The sequence below is a fragment of the Ahaetulla prasina genome, chromosome 1 (assembly GCF_028640845.1).
Source record: "Ahaetulla prasina isolate Xishuangbanna chromosome 1, ASM2864084v1, whole genome shotgun sequence".
Classification (NCBI taxonomy): domain Eukaryota; kingdom Metazoa; phylum Chordata; class Lepidosauria; order Squamata; family Colubridae; genus Ahaetulla; species Ahaetulla prasina.
In genome coordinates, this window is record NC_080539.1 from 885,162 (window position 1) to 901,890 (window position 16,729).

The 16,729-nt window shown below is 52.2% G+C and overlaps 1 protein-coding gene across 2 annotated transcripts; it reads right to left on the minus strand.

The window, feature by feature from the left end:
* Positions 1–794: 794 nt before the first annotated feature.
* On the minus strand, positions 795–14,729 carry PIGS (phosphatidylinositol glycan anchor biosynthesis class S). Of its 2 annotated transcripts, XM_058163918.1 has the most exons (12): positions 14,583–14,729; positions 14,241–14,380; positions 10,928–11,039; positions 9,975–10,064; positions 9,673–9,764; positions 8,516–8,726; positions 6,987–7,129; positions 6,781–6,895; positions 4,020–4,165; positions 3,741–3,841; positions 2,498–2,708; positions 803–2,390 (listed from the first exon to the last, which is right to left on the minus strand). In XM_058163918.1, exons 1-12 carry the CDS (start codon positions 14,623–14,625, stop codon positions 2,115–2,117), a joined length of 1,680 nt encoding a protein of 559 aa, XP_058019901.1. In that variant the 5' UTR covers positions 14,626–14,729; the 3' UTR covers positions 803–2,114. The 2 variants fall into 2 exon arrangements, with proteins under 2 accessions (XP_058019902.1, XP_058019901.1); XM_058163919.1 differs by lacking the exon at positions 6,781–6,895 and having other exon boundaries at positions 795–2,390; positions 6,983–7,129.
* Positions 14,730–16,729: the final 2,000 nt, after the last annotated feature.

Consider the following 16,729-nt stretch of genomic DNA (forward strand, 5'->3'; position numbering starts at 1 on the left):
CAGGGGTCTCCAACCTTGGTCCCTTTAAGACGTGTGGACTTCAACTCCCAGAGTCCCTCAGCCAGCAAAGCTGGCTGAGGAACTCTGGGAGTTGAAATCCACACGTCTTAAAGGGACCAAGGTTGGAGACCCCTGCCCTAGACTGTACGCAGATGGCCGGTTCTGTTCCCCTGAGGATAGAACCTCCTGTCTCCCACACTCGCCTTCTCTTTGTTGGGGGGAGGGAAGGGGAGGGGCAGTCTGGGGAGCTTTTCTCTTTATCACAGGTGTGCTTGAGGTTGTGGTTTTTCCAGGGACATTTGTTGATGTCTTAAGTTTCTAGGTGTCAGCATGTTTTCTTTGAGGGGGAGGCCGTGTGTCTGTGGGTTTTCATCGATTGCTCGGTTGTAATGGTGCTGCGTCACAATTGGGCAAAAGGGCTCCCTCCGCTAGATGCACGCGGCTCCTTCCTTGGATCGTGTGTGACTGGCCTCCATTGCTCTTCCTCCAAAGGCTCATCCACAGGGCCCAATCCTCCGGGAGTCGTTTGTCCCTTTCGTGGTTCAATTTGAGTGCAGCCTTCTGGCGTAGGTGGGAGTTTTGCCTCTAGATCAGGGCTGTCAAACTCAATTTCATTGAGGGCCACATCAGGGTTGTGTTTGACCTTGGGGGGAGGGGGGGGCGTGGCCAGCTTGACATCACTCCAGTCCGGTGGAGGGGGGCACCTGTGATGGCCCGAGGGCTCCTGCAACTCTCTGCCAGGGAAAAGGGAGCTTCCAAGGGCCGTGGGAGACCCTCCCGAGCTCCCTTTTCATTGGCAGAGGCACTGCGGGCCCCTCCTTCACCCTTTCCAGGTCAGCCCAGTGGGCCTTGAGTGTGACACCCCTCCTTTAGATCCTTTACTTTTTCTTCTAGTAATTCATATAGTTTACCTTTAATACATTTATAATTTGGGTGTCCTTTGGGCCAATCACCGGGAGACGGTGAGTTCTAGTTTTGCTTTAGGCATGAAAGCCAACTGGGTGTCCTTTGGGCCAGTCCCCGTCTCTCAGGGTTGTGGTGGGAAAAAGAGGAAGAGGTAGGTATTGAGTTATTTGTAAAAAATAATCAATGCAAAATACAAATAAATAAATCAAATTGTCCACAGGCCTTAAGCTTGGACATCCCTAGAATCTCCTGGGTTGCTTAATACCCAGCATTTTTGTTTTACTTTTTATATTGTAAGACATCTTTTGTATCAGTGAGCTGGGCGGTATAGAAATTTAATAAACAAACAAACCAACCTACTAAGAATAGAACAGAATAGAATAGAACAGAACAGAACAGGAATAGAAGTTGGAAGGGACCTTAGAGGTCTTCTAGTCCAACCTCCTGGTTAGGCAGCATTCCCTATACCACTTCAGACCAATGCCTGTCCAATCTCTTCTTAAAAACTTCCAGCGTTGGAGAATTCACAACTTCTGGAGGCAAATTGTTCTACTGGTTAATTGTTCTGTCAGGAATTTTACCCTCAATTCCAGGTTGCTTCTCTCCACCCATTGCTTCTTGTCCTGCCTTCAGAGAACAGGTTGACCCCCCTCTTCGTTGGGGCAGCCCTTCAGGTACTGGAAGACTGCTATCTTGTCCCCCCCCAGTCCTTCTTTTCATCAAATTAGACATATTTTAGCCTCCTCACTGGCTGCCCCACCCACCGAGAAAACACGGTGGAGCTGCAAAGCAGGCTCAGCGCTTCCACCAGTCAGCCAGCGCAACTTTAATGGAAGATCAATCCAACACTTGCTCAGGAGACAAAGGGGGAACCTCCCCATTCTGCTTTTGGGGAGGGGGGAGGATTGTGCCCTCCAAGTGGCCTCATGTGCATCAGCTGGTTAGATTTCATGAGAGGGAAACTCCCCCCCCCCTTGCAGCTGAGCCTTGAGCCGAAGTTGTCTCTCCATCCTGCCTGGCCAGCAAAGGAGTTTCTGAAGTCCTTCTGGGCTCGTTTGCAGCAAAAGGGATGTGCTCTTTTAAAGAAGTAGACAAGTGGAAACATCAGCTCCTCTCCTCAACAGGGAGTCCGCCATGCTGGCCGGACCTACCATTAGGGCAGATGCCCCGCCAAGAGTCAGACACCCGCCTGGGTGTCCAGAGACCCCTCAGTCCATCTTGGTGGGCTCCTTGTGCTGTTGCTTCCTCTCCCAAACCATCTTTGCCAGCGAGAGAAGGATGGGGACAGCCATGGGGAGGAAGAGCGGGATGTAGATGGCAAACTTCTGGTCGTCGGGGAAGTAGAGCAGGTGTAGGAGGGAGGGGTCGAAGAAGGCCCGCTCGGACGAGCTGGCTGCAGCCTTGCTGGCCTGGAATGCCGAGTCCAGATGACCCAGGCTCAGCTCCGTCATTGCCTGCCGGGCAGACTCCACGGCGCGGTAGACCTGCAGGGGAGGGCAAGGCACCGACATGGCATCCTGAGGAGGGCTGGGACCCCTGAACCCCTGAACCTCCCGGAAGGCCACTGACCCTCAGGTGCCCAGCCTTGTACCTCCGAAGCCACGTCGTCCTTGATGACGATGTTGCTGATCTTGTCCAGCAGCTGGGCCAGCGAGGTCAGCGTGGTGGAGACGGTGGCCACGTTTTCCACCGTCCTGCTCCACAGCAAGCGGTCCAGCTCCCAGTCGGTCAGGCCCTCGTTCCCGGGGGTGTCCAGCAAAGCCCCTTCTGGCAGAGGCCCGGAGGAGATGCTGAACAATAATCTGGGGGAGGGGTGAGCAAAACATCACGTGGGGGCTGAACCCAGCCCGCTGTGCCCCAGAGCTTTTGGGGGGAGCGGCAGAGCCCAGAACTGGCCGGTCATCTTTCTGGCCAGTGGTCAGGTGGGCTAAAGAGGTGTCCCCGAGGAGCTGTTGGAGATGCTGATATGGGGAGAGGGGCAGACCCAGAACAATCAACCTGGGCCCTCCATGCAAGCTCACTGGGGTGGGTGGGGGGGAGGGAGGATGGGACAAAATCTTGGTGCACCACCTACCCAACCCAATACAGGTAGTCCTCGACTTATGACCACAATGGAGCCAAAACGTCTGTTGCTAAGCAAGACATAAGTGAATTTTGCCCCATTTTACAATCTTTCCTGCCACATTTGTCAAGCGAATCACTGCGGTTGTTAAGTTAGTAACACGGTTATTAAGTGAATCCGGTTTCCCCATGGACTTCGCTTGTCAGAAGATTGCAAAAGGGGATCACGTGACTCCAGGACACTGCGACGGTCATAAATACGAGTCAGTCGCCAAGCGTTTGATCACGTGACCATAGGGATGTGGCAACGGCCATACGTGTGACAAAACGGTCCCGAGTTACTTTTTTCCCGCCCGTTGTAACTTCGGTCACTAAATGAACTGTTGTAAGTGGAGGACTACTGCACTGGCTTCTATTCCCCAGTGGAATGTCAGACCTCTATCTGGGGAGGGGGAGGGAAGGGGAAGCAACCCCCAGAAGGCCAGAACTAGGGATGAAGAGCAATTCCTCTCTGCTCAGTCTTTAACCAGATTCCCTGCATTCAATGGGGTTGGACTAGATGACCACTAAGGCCCCACCCTCCGAGTGCATTAAACCAAAGGGAGAAAGAAGGCTGCGTTTTAAGAATAGAATAGAATAAATAACTGTAGCTTTGAATGTATACTAATCAGAACGCATTAAAATGATTTTTAGTTGCATAGAGATCTCAAAGGGTCCCCAACTTCTCCTGCCTGAACAGAGAGGTAACCATGACAGCCCCCCCAAACGCTCACCGCAGCTGGGCCAGGAAGACCTCCATGGTGCCCACCATCTCCACCTCAACTCTCCTGGGCAGGGAGGTCTCGTTGCCGGCTTCAGGCTCAATATTGTAGACCTGGCAAAAAAGGGGCAGCAGCTCAAAAGGGAAGCGGAGTCTGTGTGTCCCCCTCCCCCCCTCCCGATGCCACCGAAGGACCCCCCTCTGCTGCCCTTTGCTGGGGCAGAAACCCGGTTCAATTTCCCCCCCCCCCCCAATTAATTCTGACGGGCAAGACGCCACGCTCGCTCCTCACCATGATCCCACCCCAGCGGGGGCTGTGGAAGGCGTTGGTGGGCACCGGGGCACCGTCCTTCCCGCGGATGTAGAGGGGCGAATGCAGCCGCTCGGGGACGTAAAGCAGGAAGTTGAGGACAGGATACAGCGAAGCAGCACTGGAACCTGCGAAGGAAGGAAGCCGGAGAGATTGGGAGCCGCGGGTGCCCGAGGGCAGAAAGGCTGGCAAAGGCAGTTGGATCAGAGGGACAGCTGGACTGAGGAGGAGGAAGAGGAGGAGGAAGAGGCCCCCACGAGTGATGGAACTTCCCTCTCCCTGGAGGGTTTCAAGGCGAGAAAGGCATCTCTCTGGCAGGGCCTCCGGGAGCGTTTCTCAACCCTGTCCCAAAGGAGCGTTATTTTCCCAAGAGGCAACCGGACTGTCTGGTTTTTCTTTTGAAGGCGCTTCGCTTCTCACCCAAGAAGCTTCTCCAGTTCTGACTGGGTGGCGGGAAGGGAAAGATTGATATCCCTTTGCAGACAGCTGGTCATTTGCATCCTTTTTAGAGGCCACCTGGAGGTCTGTCTGTCTAGACCTGCTCCAGTCCGGCTTCCGGCCCGGATACAGTACGGAGACAGCTTTGGTCGCTGGTGGATGATCTCTGGAGGGCCAGGGATAGGGGTTATTCCTCTGCCCTGGTCCTATTAGACCTCTCAGCGGCTTTTGATACCATCGACCATGGTATCCTGCTGCGCCGGTTGGAGGGTTGGGAGTGGGAGGCACCGTTTATCGGTGGTTCTCCTCCTACCTCTCTGATCGGACGCAGACGGTGTTGACAGGGGGCAGAGATCGACCCAAGGTGCCTCATGTGTGGGGTGCCGCGGGGTCGATTCTCTCACCCTCCTGTTCAACATCTATATGAAGCCGCTGGGTGAGATCATCAGTGGCTTTGGGGTGAGATACCAACTGTCGCTGATGACACCCAGCTGTACTTTTCCACCCCGGGCCACCCCAGTGAAGCTGTCGAAGTGCTGTCCCGGTGTCTGGAAGCCGTACGGGTCTGGATGGGGAGGAACAGGCTCAAACTTAATCCCTCCAAGACGGAGTGGCTGTGGATGCCGGCACCTCGGTACAGTCAGCTGCAGATGCGGCTGTCTGTCGGGGGTGAATCATTGGCCCGATGGAGAAGGTACGCAACTTGGGCGTGCTCCTGGATGGCGGTTGTCCTTTGAAGACCATTTGGCGACCGTCTCCAGGAGAGCATTTTATCAGGTTCGCCTGATCCGCCAGTTGCGTCCCTTCCTGGACCGGGATGCCTTATGCACAGTCACTCATGCCCTTGTTACCTCTCGCCTGGACTACTGCAATGCTCTCTACATGGGGCTCCCCTTGAAGAGCACCCGGAGACTTCAGCTAGTTCAGAATGCGGCTGCGCGGGTTATTGAGGGAGCGTCTCGGAGCTCCCACATAACACCTATCCTGCAGACTGCACTGGCTACCTGTTGTTTTCCGGGTGCGCTTCAAGGTATTGGTTACCACCTTTAAAGCGCTCCATGGCTTAGGACCGGGCTATCTACGGGACCGCCTACTGCCGGCTTCTATCTCCCATCGTCCGGTACGCTCCCACAGAGAGGGACTCCTCAGGGTGCCGTCAGCCAAACAGTGTCGACTGGCGGCCCCCAGGGGGAGGGCCTTCTCTGTGGGAGCTCCGACCCTGTGGAACGAACTTCCCCTCGGACTCCGACAATTACCTGACCTTAGGACCTTTCGCCGCGAACTTAAAACTTATTTATTTCATATGGCTGGACTAGCCTGATTTTTATTTTTATTGGATGGGTTTTTAAAATTGTGTTATTTTATAGGGGAGTATGTTTTTAACGTTTTGGGCATTTAAATTAGTTTTTTAAGGGTTGTTTTAAATTATTGTGTGTATTTATATTTTATCTGCCTGTTCACCGCCCTGAGTCCTTCGGGAGAAGGGCGGTATACAAATTAAAATATTATTATTATTATTATTATTATTATAAGATGGGTAGACTTCAACTCCCAGAATTCCCTAGCCAGCTTTACTGGCTAGGGAAATCTGGGAGTTGAAGTCCACCTGTCTTAAACATGCCCTGGATGAGAAACACTGGATTATAAAATTGACCCAGGTTTAGGAGTTCTCCCAACCCACTCAAAGGAGAAGAAGGCTGGGCTGAATTGGGAGCAAAATTCATTTTTTATTGTTTTTAACTGTTTCTAGTTTCAGAATTGCAAGCCACCCAAAATCTCTTGGCTGAGAGATGGGCAGCGATAGAAACTGGATAAATGGGTGGGTGGGTCCAGTGGTGAAATCCAATTTTTTTTACTACCGGTTCTATGGGCGTAGCTTGATAGGTGTTGCAGGGGAAGAATGCTGCAAAATCTCCATTCCCACCCCACTCTGGAGCCACCCAGGTGATATTTGCCGGTTCTCCGAACTACTCAAAATTTCCGCTACCAGTTCTCCAGAACCTGTCAGAACCTGCTGGATTTCACCCCTGGGTGGGTCCTTCTCTGAAATCGTCTTGCAACTGTAGGCAAGAGGCCTTTCCTTCACAGCCTAACCTTCAACTCCAGATCTCCTAGTGGCCTCCTTTCCATCCATTCTTGCTCTTTTTAATTAAACCAGAAGAAATAAATTACTTTCTGATCCAGCGGTGCAGCCACCAACCCACTTCCCAAGGCCGCCCCTCTGCCTGAAACCAGGGGTCCCAATAGGGGCCTGGGGGGGGCGGCTAAGCAAGCCCCTGATCGAGATGGCATCGCCCTCACTTACCCAGCCGGGCTTCCACGGGGTTAATGACATGCGGGAGGCTATGCACACTCAGGGTGTAGCTGGCGGAAGTGGGGTCAAAGCGAGGCGTGACTCCCAGTGCTGCGTAGTAGAGGATCTGGGGCAGGGGAGAAACAGGGCCCATCAGCCTGGACCTGGCAGAAGGTCCGACTCCCGCCACTGACCCCACGGCCTCTGGCCTCACCCACTTGAGAGTCCACCGAGAATTCGGCCAGTGGGCTCAGCTTCTTGAGCAGGGGCTTCACGAAGCGCTGGAGGGCTCCCTCGATGTCCCAGTGCACGTCGTGGGCTTTGGGGTCAGGGTTTAGCAAACTGAAGGTGATCTCGTATCCTGTGGAGGAAGCAAGAGTGGGGTTGGGTGGGTCAGGAGTCTCCCCAGGCCACTAGGAAGGGGCCTCGGCCAGGTGAGGAAGGTACACCTCACCTGTGAGGACTGGATCAGGCCAGGTCTTCCAAGGACCCCAACAGCATTCACACGTGCCCCCCTTCCGAACTGCCCTGTTCCCTAGGCCATCCGCCTAGCAAACTCGCAAGATTCCTTTTTCTCGCCTTGTACATGGATACCTCCGAACTAGATTAAGCTGTTTCTCTGTGTCACATAATATATGTGGGTATATGCATCGTTTTGTATTTTATTTCTTTATTCTGACCTGTTTCTGTAGTGGTTATTGGACAGGGTGGCCCTTTAAGAGCTGTCCCAATGCACGTCAATTTCATTTTAATGTATGCCGATTACCGTACATTCAAAGTGACCATAAAGTTATTCTAAGTCTGTTTTCAGCCCTCTCTGCCAGTCATGCACCAAGGAGGTTTTTAACCAGAGATTAGACAAACATCTGTCTGAAATGGTACAGGGCAGAGGTCTTCAAATTTGGCAGCTTTAAGACTTCTGGACTTCAACTCCCAGAATTCTCCAGCATAGCATAGCTGGAGAATTCTGGGAATTGAAGTTCACAAGTCTTAAAGCTGCCAAGGTTGAAGATCTCTGGTGTAGGACTTCCTGCTTGAGCAAGGGGTTGGACTAGAAGACCTCCAGGGTCCCTTCTGACTCTGTTATTCTGTTACAGGTAGTCCTCGACCTACCACTACCATTGAGCCCAAAATTTCTGTTGTTAAGCGAGACACTTGTTAAGTGAGTTTTGCCCTGATCTTTCTTGCCACTGAATGACCGCCGTTGTTAAATTAGTCACATGGCCGTTAAGTGAATCTGGCTTCCCCCTTGACTTTGCTTCTCAGAAGGTCGCAAAAGGGGATCACGTGACCCCAGGACTCTGCAACCGTCATAAATCCAGTCTGCTAGTCCAGGGGTCTCCAACCTTGGCCACCCAGAATTGGAGTTGAAGACCGCCAGTGGCCTAAATTGGCCGAGGTTGGAGACCCCTGTTCGAGTCCTACCTCCTGCTCAAGCAGGAAGCCCTCCCCCCTTTCAGACAAATGGCTGTTCAACCTCTGGTGGTTGGGGCTGAAAACAAGCCAGCTTGGGAGGGAAGCACCTGTGAACTCACTTAACAACTTCAGAACAGAAACTTTGGGCTCAATTATGATTGCAAATGGACGATTCTCTGTATTTTTATTTTTATTTTATTGAACGGATGGCATCCACAGGGGTTGGGAAGGGGGAGAGGTTAACCCTTCAGGAGAAAGGCCTGATGCACAGTGGGCCTCCTCGCCTTCAGCTCCCCCTACACAACACACACACACCAGGGTTTGGCCGTACCGAAACTGGACTTGAAGGGGCGTTTCCACTCGGCTCCTGGCTGGCCCAGCGGGACCCGGTCGGCCAGGGCCTCCACGAGGGTCTCGGTGGTGAAGGACATGGCCTGGATCAGCTGCTGCAGCCGGTCATTCAGGGCTCCCAGGACGTCCTTTGCCCCTGGGGGGGCTCTGAGGATGGCGCTCCGGCGCTTCCCGATGAACATCTCTGAGCCCTGCCGGAAGATGACAGGCGGACTTGCAAGAGGCCTTCGGCCCTCAGCCAGCCGGACGGGGCTGAATGATCAACCGCCCCTCCAAGGGGAATTTGCACCAGCCCAACCCTGGCACTGAAGTCCGAGCGTTTCTAAGGCTCCGTTCCAACCAGGGAACACTTCCATCTTCAGCAAGGTTGAGGCTTTTCTGCCAAACTCTTGTTTTAACCGTTTAAAAATCATACAAGCTTTTTCAAAAATTGTCAGAGGAAATGCCGGAAGGAATGCCAGGAAGGCTTTTGGCCCATAAACACAAAGAACCATCTTGTTTAATAACCGAAATTCTGTTCCCAACTGTGGTTTGTAAGTCAAGGACCATCTGTAAATTGAATGTCTATCTGTCTGTCTATCAATCATCTTCCAAACTGAGTTGCCCTGTTACGCCATGGGGCATCCTTCTAGGACCTTTCTAGACCCCCCCCCCCGAAATTAAAACATACATTTCTGTCCGTCCATCCATCCGTCCACCCATCCATTCATCCTCCCAGATTTCAGTTGGATTGCCCTGTTAAGCCATTCTAGAGTTTTTCTAGACCTCCCCCCCTCCCCCGGCAGAAGCTGCAACAGAGCCAAGAATGCCAGCCTTCTCCTCCTCTAGAGCTGGGTGGGGGGTGGGGAGAACCCTGGCCACCTTAAGACCTGTGAACTTCCTCCCAGAATTCCCTGGTCAGATGTGCTGGAGGAGGAATTCTGGGAATTGAAGCCTACCAGTCTTAAAGCAGCCAATCTTGGACACCCTTGCTTAACTGTCCCATCTGTTTGGAGTCTGAACCTGCTTCTACTCCTCCCCTCTCAATTGCTGGCAGTGGGGGAACGTCCAGCTTCGTCCTTCCCCACCCGTCACCCCACCCCAAAAACAGGCTACCCGGAACCAGAGCTGGAGCCAGAAGGGTGCCAGGCAGCCTACCTGGGGCAGGAGAAGAGAGCCGGCGGGGATCACGTAGATGGCGAGGGAGCCCACCGGCAGGCCTTCCACTGGCTGCAGCCCCTCGTCTGCCTCTGGAAGGAAAAGGAGGAGGCGACACTCAGTTACACAGGGGGACCCAGCCCTTAAGCGCCCCTTTCCTGACCCACACAGAACTCTGGGGAAGCAGGTCCGATAGCCAAGAGCTGGCTCCAGTCCCTGGATGTGGTCATGCAGGAGCTGGACAGCACACCCACCCCGGCCGGAATCAGAGCCGTAACTGTCCCACCACCCTTGGCTGTTACCTTGGACCGAGGCCTGCGACAGGAACGCCTGCTCCTGGGAAGTGGCGAGGCGAAAGGAAAGGTCGTAGCGAGCAACCACACCTGTCTTGGCTGAAATAAAAAGTGGGGGGGGAGACTAAACACCTGGCTACGAAAAGGACAGGTGCTGTGTCCAAGTGGGAGGAGGCTGCTCCGTGTAAAAGATCCTGCAAAAGGTGTGTCAAAGGACCCCCGTGTACGTCTCCAGGTGAGACGAGGGCAACGGACTGCAGAGGCCAGTGGGAGCGTCTCTGGGGTGAGACTCTTTCATCTGCTGTCTGTTGCACTGTCACCAAAACTATGTTTTCCCTGCACCTCTGGCACCCTGGATGTATGTGCCCACACTGACTGGTGAAGCCCTTCCCGTTGGCAGGGAAAGCTGCACACGGCACAGGTGAGATGGAAGCAGGTAACCTATTCTGGACCTTCTCTCTCTCTCTCTCTCTCTCTCTTCCAATTTCTGTCTTTATTTCTCTCTTTTTTATCTGCCCTCTTTCTCTCCTTTCTTTCTCTTTTCATCTTTCTTTCTCACCCTTTTTCTTTCTCTATTTATTTCTCTTTAGGTGCCTTAATTTTTTCTCTCTTCTTTCTTTTCTCTCTTCTTTCTTTTCTCTCTTTTTATCTGCCCTCTTTCTCTTCCTTTCTTTTCTCTCTTCTTTCTTTTCTCTCCCTCTTTTTCTTTCTCTTTTCATCTTTCTTTCCTTCTTTCTTTTCTCTCTTTTTGTCTTTCTCTCTCTCTCTCTCTCTGTTGGATGGTTGACCCCAAAACTAAAGTCCAGGTGACCCAGCCATTTCGTGCACCAGAGTGGGACAGGGGAGCCTGGCCTCAAAGTATTGCTCAGCTCTGGAGCTCTGGCTGAAGGCCAGCCTGGATGCCTGTGTGCCACGCCAGCCCCAGCCCAGAAGCAGCAGCCCCCCCACCACGAACCCCTTACCATTCAAGGGGATCTCCGTCTCCTGCACCTGCTTGAAGGGGACCTTGCGCTCCTGGTCTTTTGGGAGGACCCCTTTGACAAGGACCACTGAGACGGGCACCGTCAGCTGGAACTGAATCAGAGAGCAGCCATTAGCCAGAGAGAGGCACAGCCCCATGCGAAAGGCACTTGGGGTCCCTGCCCTTAGACCAACTGGGAATCCTCGGAACTGCTGGCCAAGACATATGGAAGCTCCGGGATGAGGAAATTGGGTCTAAACAAGGAATGTGGCTTCAGACAGAAGAGGGGAATCGGTGGTTTATTGGGGGGGCGGGGGGCGGGCGGTCCAAATTTCTCCATCTAAAACCACAGCCGGAAGGGGTGAGTCCAGGGCCCCTTTCTTTGGCTTCCCAATTTCTTCTTCTGCCCCAAAGGGGCTTTTTTTTCAAGAGGCAACTGGACTTTCTGGTTTTTCTTTGAAGACCTTTCACTTCCCGTCTAAGAAACTTCTTCACCTCTGACTTGATGGGTGGTAGTGGGAAGGGAAGGATTCCCCCCACCCCACCCCCACAACTTGCTGAACAGTGCATTGTTTGGGTCAATTTGCTTACATAATATTTACCATATTTTTCGGAGTATAAGACACAGCTTAGTTTTTGGGGAGGAAAATAGGGGGAAAAAAATCTGCCTACCAGGTATTCATCTGGCTAGCGTCTGGTCAGCTTCAGAAACATTAGTTCGCTGATTTTGAGCACATGGGCTTTTTATCCCTTGCTTGGGGGTAAAGAACGGCTTCTAAAGCAGGGGTCTCCAACCTTGGTCCCTTTAAGACTTGTGGACTTCAATTCTCAGAGTCCCTCAGCCAGCAAAGCTGGCTGAGGAACTCTGGGAGTTGAAGTCCACAAGTCTTAAAGGACCAAATGAGACTGCTAGAGCAAAGCTGGCTGAGGAACTCTGGGAGTTGAAGTCCACAAGTCTTAAAGGGACCAAGGTTGGAGACCCCTGTCTAAAACACAGCTGATCTTTGGAGAGAGAAGCAGTGATTGGAAGATCACTCGCTAGCGCCTCGTTAGGGCTGAAAAACAGCTTCTAGCACAGCTGAGAATCGGAGGGAGCAGGCAAAGCACAGAGATTGCTTCACTCGCTAGTTTTATTAGGGCTGAAAAAAAGCTTTGAAAAAGCAACATTCAGAGTATAAGACACACCCAAATTTTCAGCCTCTTTTTTTGGGGTGGGGGAGCGCGTCTTATACTCCGAAAAATACAGTATACAATTTCTAATCTCTACTTATTATCAAGCCATTGATAAAACAAGTTCCATGGTTTTTTTTTGTTTTTATTTGCATTTATATCCCGCCCTTCTCCGAAGACTCAGGGCGGCTTATACTATGTTAGCAATAGTCTTCATTCTATTTGTATATTTATATACAAAGTCAACTTATTGCCCCCAACAATCTGGGTCCTCATTTTACCTACCTCATAAAGGATGGAAAGCTGAGTCAACCTTTGGCCTGGTGGGACTAGAACCTGCAGTAATTGCAGGCAGCTGCTGTTAATAACAGACTGCATTAGCAGTCTGAGCCACAGAGGCCCTAACCTCTGAATGTTAAAAAACATTCCGTATCTTTTTTATCCTTTCTGGACAAAAATGCACACATGGTTAGGAAAAAATGTTAAAGCAACACTTAGAAATATTTTTGTTAGGCATAGTACCAGAAAAGTATGATAAAGGGAATATATACTTAATATTGCATGTCTCGATAGCAGCAAGGATTGTATGTGCACAACACTGAAAAAATGAGGAAATACCTACAGAAGAGAGTGTCATTAGGAAAATGCTACGGTAGATTGTTCAGAAATGGATAGCTTGACATTAGAGATAAAGGGAACGGAAGGATTTATACTCCTTGCAGACAGCTGGTCATTTGCATTCCTCCTCCGAATGGTGCAGAAGTATGAGTGGATTTTCAGAAAAACTGCAGAAAAATGGAACCATTTGCACTTCAGTTTGAGATGGAGACTTCAGCGGCTCTTAAAAAGAATGGAAATGACCAGCTGTCTGCAAGGAATCTAAATCCTTCCCTTCCCCACCATCCAGTCAGAGCTGAAGAAGCTTCTTGGATGAGAAGGGAAACGTCTCCGAAGAGAAACCTGAAAGTCCAGTTGCCTCTTGAAAAAAAAGCACCTTTGGGACAACCATGGCCTGGGTGATGGAGAATCTCTACAGACATTCTTCTCCTGACCTTTTCCTGCAGCTCTGGCCTCACCTCCCTGACAAGGAGCCAGATTGCTCCGTCTTGCACAGGTAGCTTGCCCAGCCCCTTTTCAAATACAGGGATTCCTTGACTTACAACAGGTTGTTTAGTGATCGTTTGAAGCTACAACAACCCTAAAACATGAGTTACAACCACTCCTCGCATTTATAACCGATGCAGCGTCCCAAGGACACTTGGCAACTGGCATGTGTTTATGACGGTTGCAATGTCCTGGGGTCATAGGATCAACATTTGCAACCTTCCGAGCTGCCTTCTGACGAGCAATGGGGGAAGCCGGATTCATTTAACAACGGTGTGATTTGCTTATTTTCCAAAGCACGTGAGGGCAGGACAAGAAACAATGGCTGGAAACTCATCCAGGACAGAAGCGACCTGGAATTAAGGAGAAACTTCCTGACAGTGAGGACAATTAACCAGTGGAACAGCTGGCCACCAGAAGTTATGGGTGCTCCAACACTGAAGATTTTTAAGAAAAGACTGGACAATCACTTATGTGAAATGATATAGGATCTCCTGCTTGAGCAGGGGGTGGACTAGAAGACCTCCAAGGTCCCTTCCAACACTATTCTGATTCTTGGGCTTAACTGTGGCAGAAAAGGTCGTAAAATAGGATGCGACTGACTGCATTGCTGAGCCACAGAAAGCCTGTGATCCCAAGTGTGGTCGCAAGTCGAGGATCGGCTGATATTTTTGGGGCCCATGGCCACAACCTCAAGGGCCAAAGAGCCGGGGGCCCTTGGGAGATGGCTTGCAGCCAGGGGCTCCGCAGCAAAGGGCAGGAGGAGCAATGTTGTGGGGGGGGGGAAACACACATAAGACCTACCCCAATTCCGCCCCTCCCTCACACCCTCCTTTCAGTGCCGTTGCAACTTCGGTCGTTAAACGAACGGATGTTCCATCGAGGACCACCCCTGGTCAGTCCTTCGAGGTCAAAGGGAGCAGAGTTCGAAAGCTGCCCTCCTCTAGCACAGCCAGCCCCAGAAGTTCCTGGACTACAACGCCCACCGCCCACAGCCACCGAAAAGGCTGGGGATGATGGGGTCGGGGGTCCCTTCTCACCAGAAGCGCGTCCAGCTCGGCGATCTCGGAGTCCGGCAGCGCCGCCCGGTAAGTCTCGGTCGTCTTCCACCAGAGGGGCAGCCCCACCAGAACGGCCATGGCGGCGAAGGAGAGGGCGGCCTGCTTGCCCCGCGCCTTCTCTGCAGGGAGAAAAGGGAAGCCTCCCTTCGTTCATTCATTTCCAGCCCATCGCCCGCCTCTCCCGTGGCAGGGAGTTCCGCAGGACGCCCCAGGCGGGGCAAGGGGGGACCCCAACGCGGGGGGATCAGTGGAGCTCCCCCTCCCCGACTCCCCACCCCCACCGTGTCGTGGCGGCCCCCCCCCCCCGGCTCGGCCCCGCACCTGCCGCATCCCGGGCCGCCGCGCCTCTCGCCTCGGCCGCCATCGCTCCGCGCGGAAGTCGCCTTCGAGCCTGGCCCGCGCGGGGTCGGAATTACGAGCCTTGGAACGCGAGCCAGCCAATGGAAACGAGCCTCGACTGATCGGCAGAGAGAACGCCCAATGGAAGGCTCGAAAAGACACACGCCGCGTGAAGGAGCGCTTGCCCATATTAAGGCAGGGCAGCGGGGGAAATAGACGCGGGGGGGTTGGTCTCAGAGGAGCCTATCAAGGCTTCCTCAGACCTGCAGTAGCGCCGACCAATGAGCAAAGAGAGGACCTGCCTTCCCTACGGCAAGGGAAAAGGGATAAATCAAGCAGTCTCCGATGCGCGCTTTTTTGTTTAACCCTCTCCTGTCCGTGAGTGAGAGGGAGGCAAGTGTTTTCCCACGGGAGGGAATTTATTTATTTATTTATTTATTTATTTGATTTCTATACCGCCCTTCTCCCGAAGGACTCAGGGCGGTGTACAGGCAAAAATAAAACAAACAGTGCAATATATAATTTAAAATGCAATTAAAAAACTTATTTTAAAATTGGCCTGGAAATTAAAATATACAGTGAGCTAAAAACCCCATTTAAAATTAGTTCATAAGAATTTTAAAAATTTGATAAAATTCAATTTAAGCCAGCCCCGCGCGAATAAAAAGATGCGTCTTCAGTTCGCGACAGAATGTCCGAAGGTCAGGTATTTGGCGTAAACCCGGGGGAAGTTCATTCCAGAGTGTGGGAGCCCCCACAGAGAAGGCCCTTCCCCTGGGGGCCGCCAGCCGACATTGCTTGGCGGACGGCACCCTGAGAAGTCCCTCTCTGTGAGAGCGCACGGGTCGGTGGGAGGCATGTGGTAACAGCAGGCGGTCCCGTAAGTACCCGGGCCCTAAGCCATGGAGCGCTTTTAAGGTAGTAACCAAAACCTTAAAGTGCACCCGAAAGACCACAGGTAGCCAGTGCAGTCTGCGCAGGAGTGGTGTTACGTGGGAGCTACGTGAAGGTCCCTCTATCACCCGCGCAGCTGCATTCTGGACTAACTGAAGCCTCCGAGTGCACTTCAAGGGGAGCCCCATGTAGAGAGCATTACAATAATCCAAGCGAGAGGTAACGAGCGCGTGAGTGACTGTGCACAAGGCATCCCGATCAAGGAAGGGGCGCAACTGCCGGACCAGGCGAACCTGGTGGAAGGCCCCCCTGGAGACGGCCGTCAAATGATCTTCAAACGACAGCCGTTCATCCAGGAGGACACCTAAGTTGCGCACCCTATCCTTTGAGGCCAATAACTCGCCTCCAACAGTCAGCCGCGGCTGCAGCTGACTGAATCGGGATGCCGGCATCCACAGCCACTCCGTCTTGGAGGGATTAAGCTTGAGCCTGTTTCTCCCCATCCAGACCCGTACGGCTTCCACTTACTGAGGAAGCCGGCCTGGGACTTGCGTGACAGCAAAATATTGTCCAGCGTTTCCAGTTTGAAAAAAGTACAGGTAGTCCTCGATTTATGACCGCAACTGAGCCCAAGATTTTTGTTGCTAAACGAGACAGTTGTTAAGTGAGTTTTGCCCCATTTTACGAAATTTCTTTCCACAGTTTTTAAGTGAACCTCTGCAGTGGTTAAGTTAGTCAGACGGTTGCTAAGCGAATCTGGCTTCCGCCATTGTCAGATGGTCACAAAAGGGGATCGCCTGACCCTGGGACACTGCGACCGTCATAAATACGAACCAGTTGCCAAGCAGCTGAATTTTGATCATGTGACCATGGGAATGCTGCAACAGTCAGAAGTGTGAAACATGGTCATAAGTCTTAGGAATGGTCACTAAATGAACTGTCATAAGTTGAGGACTACCTGTAAACCTCTGTGCCATCCCTGCCTGGAGGGGGGAATCTGAGTGGAGGAAGGGGCTTCTCCACCTTCACCTGCAGCCTCTTCATCCCTCTGAACTAAGTCCTTTGTTTGAGTACAGACGCAACTTTGGTCACTAAATGAATGGTTGTAACTCGAGGACTACCTGTAAAATTCTCCTTCCCGGCAAGCTGAGTTCCTGGAGAGGACATAGAATCAGTGTTTGAGGGTTTCCCAGAGGTCATCCAGTCGACCCCCTGACTGCCCACCAGAGCAGGGT

What these genes read in the sequence shown, in the direction of transcription:
- PIGS (XM_058163918.1), bottom strand. Translation starts at nt 14,625, where the DNA reads ATGGCGGCCGAGGCGAGAGGCGCGGCGGCCCGGGATGCGGCAG. An exon ending in GTCGCAGGCCTCGGTCCAAG is followed by an intron (nt 9,765 to 9,974) that starts GTAACAGCCAAG and finishes TTTTCCTTCCAG; the next exon opens with AGGCAGACGAGGGGCTGCAG. An exon ending in CCCCGTGGAAGCCCGGCTGG is followed by an intron (nt 4,166 to 6,780) that starts GTAAGTGAGGGC and finishes CTTCCTTCGCAG; the next exon opens with GTTCCAGTGCTGCTTCGCTG.